The sequence below is a fragment of the Penaeus japonicus genome, unplaced genomic scaffold (assembly GCF_977035675.1).
Source record: "Penaeus japonicus unplaced genomic scaffold, GWHDUDI00000001_assembly GWHDUDI00000021, whole genome shotgun sequence".
NCBI classification, from domain to species: Eukaryota; Metazoa; Arthropoda; class Malacostraca; order Decapoda; family Penaeidae; genus Penaeus; species Penaeus japonicus.
The window spans coordinates 7,564,734-7,572,233 of record NW_028234423.1 but is presented as its reverse complement, the minus strand read 5'-3'; the positions used below and the strand labels follow the sequence as shown (position 1 = coordinate 7,572,233).

Below are 7,500 nucleotides of genomic sequence, written 5' to 3'. Positions count from 1 at the left end.
TCCCTCTTCCATGGTATGGTAGTTGTGGGTATGGTGGCCTCAACGGAAAGCAAAACGGCTAATGATGTGGTGCCTTAGGTGGATGGCATGATGGCTAAGGTGAAGTGTATGATGGCTATAATAGATGTCATGGTAGATATATGTATGGTGGTTACTGTAGAGGGCATAGTGGGTATGGGTATGGTGGCTACAGTAGAGGGAATGGTGGATATAGGTATGGTGGCCACAGTAGAGGGAATTGTGAATTAGGTATGGTGGCTACAGTAGAGGGAATGGTGGATATGGGTAAAACAGTATTTTCAGTAATGGATATCTAGAAAAAAAAACAAAAAAAAAAAACGAAACTCCTCGCTGCTGAAATTTTATAATGTAAGTGAGCTTTTATAAAAAAAAAAAAAAAAAAAAAAAAAAATATATATATATATATATATATATATATATATATATATATATATATATATATATATATATATATATATATCATCAATACTTTCAATCCTGAGACACAAACTTAGTAATTAAGATCACAGACTAGAGTTCACACTTTATAACCTGCACAGTTAACTAAAACAAACGCCAACCAGGATTTGTGGAAATATAGAGACGAGTTCTGAATAATATCAACTCGAATCTAAATATATCATAGTGAAATAACACGTTTCGTTTTTACTTAACCATGAGTCATAATGGCTCGAAAGTCATAATCTATCCTACTTCTTGCTTGCACGTCTTGTCGTCATTCATGCATTGTTTCTGTCATGCACACCGTCCTTGAAGAATAAAGACTCCGTAGTATATAAAGGGGAGGAGTTGAAACAAGGCTTCAGTACGAGAACAGCATCTACTTCGCCAACATGATGACTACTCTGGTTACGGTGAGATAACTATGACCACTAGTTGAGACCCAGTAGTTCCCAACCTTTCCATCCGAATTGACATTCCCACGGACCCCAATTTTTATAAATGGTCTACTCAACAAGCCGATATTACTAGCTATCAATATATTTACTCATTATCAACTCTCGACTGGAGAGGGAAATGTCACCTAGTATGTAAGAAATGGTTGTATCAGTATATACATGTATCAATATAAATATATATATATATATATATATATATATATATATATACATACATAAATTTCATCTTGAGTCCTATTTTAGAGAAAAAAGCAGCCTCGTGAAACTTTGAATATAGCTAACGACCAACTACTACAACTTTTGCAAACCTGGATTTCGGTGAACATCGGTTGAGAACCATTAGTTCGTATTCACAGTAATATTTCACTTGACGAGATTACATCTTTATTTCAATCCTAATGTAATTGTTCGGGTCATTAAGCTACAACAAAACTGTCATGGTTTGTATACATATATCTGATATGAAGCAGATATCAGGGGGGCGTCGTTGAAACGCTGAAATTTACTTTTTATCATCACTATTATCATTATTATTATTATCATTATTATTATTATTATTATTATTATTATTATTATCATCATCATCATTAACTGTGCAGTATATTTCCATGCTAATCGTAACGCTTCTGTATTACAGCATGTGGTCCTGCTCGCCATGGTAGCAATGGCGATGGTGTCAATGGCAGTTGCCTACCCCGACCCAGGGTATGGTAGGAGTCATGGTGGCTATGGTTATGGTGGCCACGGCGGAGGACACGGTGGATATGGCTATGGTGGATATGGTGGATACGGCCATGGTGGAGGACATGGTGGATATGGTGGTTATGGCTATGGTCGGTGAATCTCATTAAGTTGTGGAATACTTTCATGAATAAAAGATAAATATATAGTGGCGTCATATTATTATTCCAAGTAGAGAGGAAACTTCATTTAAAAAAGGTCTTTCAAAGAGAACGTTTTTAACAGGATATGATATTTTCGAGAATGGGAGCTCTGGTTACAAAATTGGGTGAAAATTACTGGATGCTCGTGGTAATATTCCATACGCTTTTAATAATACTTGCTGAGATAAGTATTAAAAATAGGTTACTCTACACGTGAAGTAGCATATACTTTAACGACGAATCTCACACAATCTCTGGTAAAAGATGAAGTGTGCATGTCAAGGCTACTAATACTGAAATTATATTTAATCCAAAAAGCTAATAAAACATTCTAATTAAATGACACTGCGAGAGAATGGGGGCATGGAACAAGGGAACAAGAAACGGAGAGAAAGAGAAGGAGAGAGAGAGAAGGAGAAGAAATGAAAGAAAGAGAGAAAGATATATTCAGAGAGAATTAAAGGAGAATGAAGAAGAAAAGGAATAAAAGAGATTAAAAGAGAGAAAGTACAATAAACGATTATTATCAATTAATTTCCTGTCCCTCATGCGAACTGGATTTTCCCACTGACGTTGTGTTGAATGAGATCTATCCCTTCGTATCCGCTATTCACTCTCCTTCTCAATGACCCTCATTTTTCTTCTCATTCTATAAATTCATTGATAATTGTATAATTTAGTTTCTAATATTTTTTTCAATTTCTTCTTTATTACATCTAGCTGTATGGGTAGTCTCACACGGACACAAACGTGTGTGTGTGTGTGTGTGTGTGTACATATATGGATATATATATATATATATATATATATATATATATATATATATATATATGTATATATATATATATATATATATATAGATATATATATATATGTATATTATATATATATATTATATAAATATATATATATATATATATATTATATATATATATATATATATATATATATATATATATATATATATATATGTATATATTATATATATGTATGTATATATATAAGTATATATATATATATATATATATTATATATATATATATATATATATATATATATATATATATATTATATATGTATATATCCATATATGTACACACACACGTGCGCGCGTTTGTGTCCGTGTGAGTCTACCCATACAGCTATATGTAATAAAGAAGAAATCGAAAAAAATATTAGAAACTAAATTATACAATTATCAATGAATTTATAGAATGAGAAGAAAAATGAGGGTAATTGAGAAGCAGAGTGAAGAGAGTATATGTGTGTATACATGCATGTGTGTATGTGTGTGTGTGCATGCGCGCGTGTGTGTGTGTGATAGATAATTGCTGTTAGATTCGTATACAATAAATCATGCTTATATACTGTATATTCCATGTTTCATATTTCTGATTAAGATAAATGTGTTTATCATTATTGTCACTGATAATGAATAACAAAAGTTAATATTAACATGTTAGTGACATAACCATAATGATAACCGTTATGAAGATAATTAAATGATGATAACAATGATCATTACAATAATGATAATGACATGATAATAATGTAATAATAATGATCATCATAACAATCGCCATAATGATAATGATGATAATAATAATAATACCAATACTGCTAATAATAAATATGATAATGATATGATGATCACAATTATGATATCAATGGTATTGATTACATGTAACGTTTTGCAATTTCTTGTAGTATGTACTTTAAATCAAATTATAAGACATGTTTTAAATTTGCCTGAAATTGGATGAATAAAGAAAGTAATATACGTATGTATTTTACTGTTCGTCTTTTATTCTATATTCTTTGTTCAAATAATTTATTCATGACAATACATCTTGATACAAACAGTGTCAGGTAATTTTCAATATAGTGTTTTTATTTGCATATATATATATGATATATATATGTATATATACATATACATACATACATACATATATATATATATATATATATATATATATATATATATATATATATATATATATATATATAAATAAACATATATATATATGTGTGTGCGCATATAAGTTTCTTGACAACGAAGAGTTATTTTTCTTTTGATATATTATATGATGATGTAACAAATATAATTAAATGCTCTAGTATATCATATATAAAGGATGAAAGAGACGCTGTCTGCCTATATTTCTTATATATTTATTTTATTTATTTAGTTACCTTTCTTATCTCTATTCAAACCTCGATGGTTTCGTTCAATTAATTTCATCGACCATATCCATATCCGTAGCCGCCGTGTCCGCCGTGTCCTCCGCCATGGCCGTAGCCACCATATCCACCATAGCCATATCCACCGTGTCCTCCGCCGTGGCCGCCATAGCCATAGCCACCATGACCCCTACCATACCCAGGCTCAGGGCTGGCCATCACCATCGACACCACCGCCAGCATCACCACAACCAACAGAGCGGCGCGCTGTGGAGAGTAATGGAAAGTGACGTAGTGTAATCAGAAGAATACGAGTCAGAATAATAACAATAAAAAGAGAGAGAGAGAGATAGAGGGTGGGGAGGAGTAGGAGGAGAAGAAGAAAAAGAAGAAGGAGGAGGAGGGAGGAGGTGATGGAGGTGGAGGAGGAAGAGGAGGAGAAGGAGAAGGAGGAGAAGAGGAAGGAGAAGGAGGAGGAGGAGGGAGGAGGTGAAGGAGGAGAAGAAGAAGACGGAGGAGAAGGAAGAGAAGGGGGAGATGAAGGTGAAAGAGGAGATAGAAGAGAGAACGGAGAATAGGTAATAATGATAATAAAAATAATAGTAGGGATGGGGAGAAGAAGGAGGAGGAGATGGAGGTGGAAGAGAAGAAGAAGGAGAAGGAGGAAGAGATGAAGGCGGAAGAGGAGGAGGAGAGGAAGAGGAAGGAATAGGAGGAGGTGGAAGGAGACGAAGAGGAGGAAGAGAATAATAAGGATGATGATGGTGATGATAATAATGAGGATAAGGAGGTGGTGGATTTGTATATTTTGTGTAAGTCAAAATTTGGTTTGCATGTTGTCAGGATTATAGATACATTCCATGGGTAATATACTATTTATATAAAATTATATCAACTGCTATAGTAGCGATATCTTAGTTGTCAACAATGCTATATGATTGGTAATTAGGTACAATATATATCATAACTTCTGGCAAAGTCCAATTATAGTTAGTAATCCATATTATGATTACTCAAAATGCTTAAGTAAAAGCTGTCTCACCATCACGAGTGAAGTCTTCATGTCGACGAAGTTGATAGCTGGAACTGGTCTGTCTCTCACTAAGAGGCAATCGCTTTATATACTAAAGAGCTCCTTTGATCAAGGACGCTGGGGAGGGCAGATAAACAATGAGCGTAGTAGAAAACTTGTATATATATGTATATAAATATATATATATATATATATATATATATATATATATATATATATATATATATATATATATATATATATATGTGTGTGTTTGTGTGTGTGTGTGTGTGTGTGTGTGTTTGTGTGGTGTGTGTGTATGTGTGTATGTTTGTGTGCTAGCATGTAGGTGTGTTTGTGCACAGACACATATGTTTGCAAAATGTATATGACCATACTCATTGGAGTATATCTTGACGTATTGATCAGGCTCATGTGCTGCTATTATCTAAAAATATCCAGTTAGACCCATTCTGGTGATGAACTTTTGCACATAAGGACCATGAGAAAAGACTCTGATTTACCTAAGTTGCTTGAAAATTTCCAATTATTGAATAGGATGTAGGACTTAGTGAAATTTAAAAACTAGGAAAGAATATGCTATATGATGGTTTGTGTTATATTTGAGAGGCAAACCCTAGGAGAGCAAAAAAGAGAAAAAAATAAAAATAAAAAAAGAACTAAAGTTCGGTTTCTTTAATTGACAAGCACCTAGAGAGAATGTGGTGGAATTCCATAGTGTGAGCCAAAAATACAACCTTAAGGTAATTAAAGTTTATGGCCCGATCAGTAGCTATGATGAAGAACATATATGTAGCTATTGATGGAGCAAAGACACATTTTATCGTAATCATAGGGGACTTTAATCCCAAAATAGTAAAGAAATGTGGGAAGACAAATGCTGATGAAATAAATTTGAGTCTCGATCTTTCAATATCCAGAATACACTTAGGAAAAAAAAAAAAAAATCAAGAGAAAGTGGACCGGAAATCGTTATCTGTCATCAAAAGAGATATTCTAGATGACGAGGATCCAAACATCAACCAATATTCTCACATTTTAGTTTTTTATGTACACCTATGATGATTGGAATGGTGACGAGTGTTTATTCTAATAAGAACATGATAAAAATAAAGAAAATGGCATGTGAAATCCGTAAGAATGATGTTAGGGTAAAATTGCTGACAACCACAGGCTTCCAAGAAATTAAAACACATTTCTCTTCTAGGACGCAGTTGTCCAACACTGAAAATAAAAATGTAATCTTAATTCAGATATAAGAGATTCAAACGTTTGAGTTCATAAACGATTGAAGCAGTTTTTGCGTCTGTCGGAACTCTGGAAAAGGACAACTTCTACAAACGATGAGTAAGACAGTTTGGAATGATAACTAGCCAGGATTGTCTTTGAAGAGAACAGATAGTAAGTATAATCAAACCAATTTATGTTTATTGTTACTTTTTATAAAATAGCCAAAAAATACGTTTTGTTACACTAAAAAGATACAAAGCGTACCTCACTTTATTTTTTTTGTTTACATATGATTATAGACAATTATTCGTAATCTTATTTATTCAAATAATTAACTGCATTTATTAGATGGAAAAAGTCATACAAATTATATCTCCTTTGCATGGAGCCATTGTTTCTTATCTTCTGACTACATTACTATACATGTTACGGGATTGGCCAAGGGAGCCTAATGAACCATGTAAGGCACCAGCTGATTTGCGAACTCGATTTACCATAGTTAACATCAAACCAGGGTAGTAAAGTCAATTAACCCTTGCCAGGCGACTTGTCATCGCTTAGTGAATCCCACTTTACCATGGCTGGTAAGCGCGCTGACCGCTGGTAAATGCCTTACAATCGATATAGATTTCATCTTCTTGTCTGAGGAGGGGGAAGCAACACAGTGGAAGAACGGCAGGTGTGATTAGTTGGAGAATGACGTCAGTAGGCAGATGAAGACGAAGGTTTTCGGGAAGGAGTTTTCTCTGTAGAAAGGCAAGGACATCTTCAAGCACGATATTATTTCACAAAAAATCGACATCCACACGTGCGTTGCAGTCATGGGAGTGGCGAAGGTAAGCCGGAGAGAAGGTGCTAGGCATAGCAATAAGGGACTGAGCCAGCTAAGGAGCAAGGGGGTGTATCACAGACCCCAGGAGATGGTTGGACGTGGAGGTTTTGGGTGTAGTGAATATCACTATGAATATATATATCCATACACATGTGTGTATGAATCAGAAAAAAAACACAACAACACAGTAACGTGCTCAATACAGATATAATAAAACACTGCCACAGAATGAAATGAAAAACTCGCGACGTTTCGAACATTTAGCGAAAGTTCCTCATCAGGCGTAAGCAATCCAAAAAATGAATTGCTTACGCCTGATGAGGAACTTTCTCTAAAAGTTTGAAACGTCGCGAGTTTTTTATTTCATTCTGTGGCAGTGTTTTATTATATCTACATTATTATATATTTGTGTATATA

At 33.8% G+C, this 7,500-nt stretch overlaps 1 protein-coding gene and 1 long non-coding RNA gene across 2 annotated transcripts; one reads left to right on the top strand and one right to left on the bottom strand.

Moving 5' to 3' along the window:
• The first annotated feature begins 773 nt into the window (after positions 1–773).
• On the top strand, positions 774–1,783 carry LOC122257151 (uncharacterized). The gene is made up of 2 exons (XR_015191988.1): positions 774–875; positions 1,558–1,783. It is a non-coding gene; the product is annotated as an uncharacterized LOC122257151 (long non-coding RNA).
• Positions 1,784–4,006: 2,223 nt separating this feature from the next.
• LOC122257152 (uncharacterized) lies at positions 4,007–5,069 on the bottom strand. The gene is made up of 2 exons (XM_043022241.2): positions 5,031–5,069; positions 4,007–4,255 (listed from the first exon to the last, which is right to left on the bottom strand). Exons 1-2 carry the CDS (start codon positions 5,049–5,051, stop codon positions 4,046–4,048), a joined length of 231 nt encoding a protein of 76 aa, XP_042878175.1. The 5' UTR covers positions 5,052–5,069; the 3' UTR covers positions 4,007–4,045.
• Between the last annotated feature and the right edge of the window lie 2,431 nt (positions 5,070–7,500).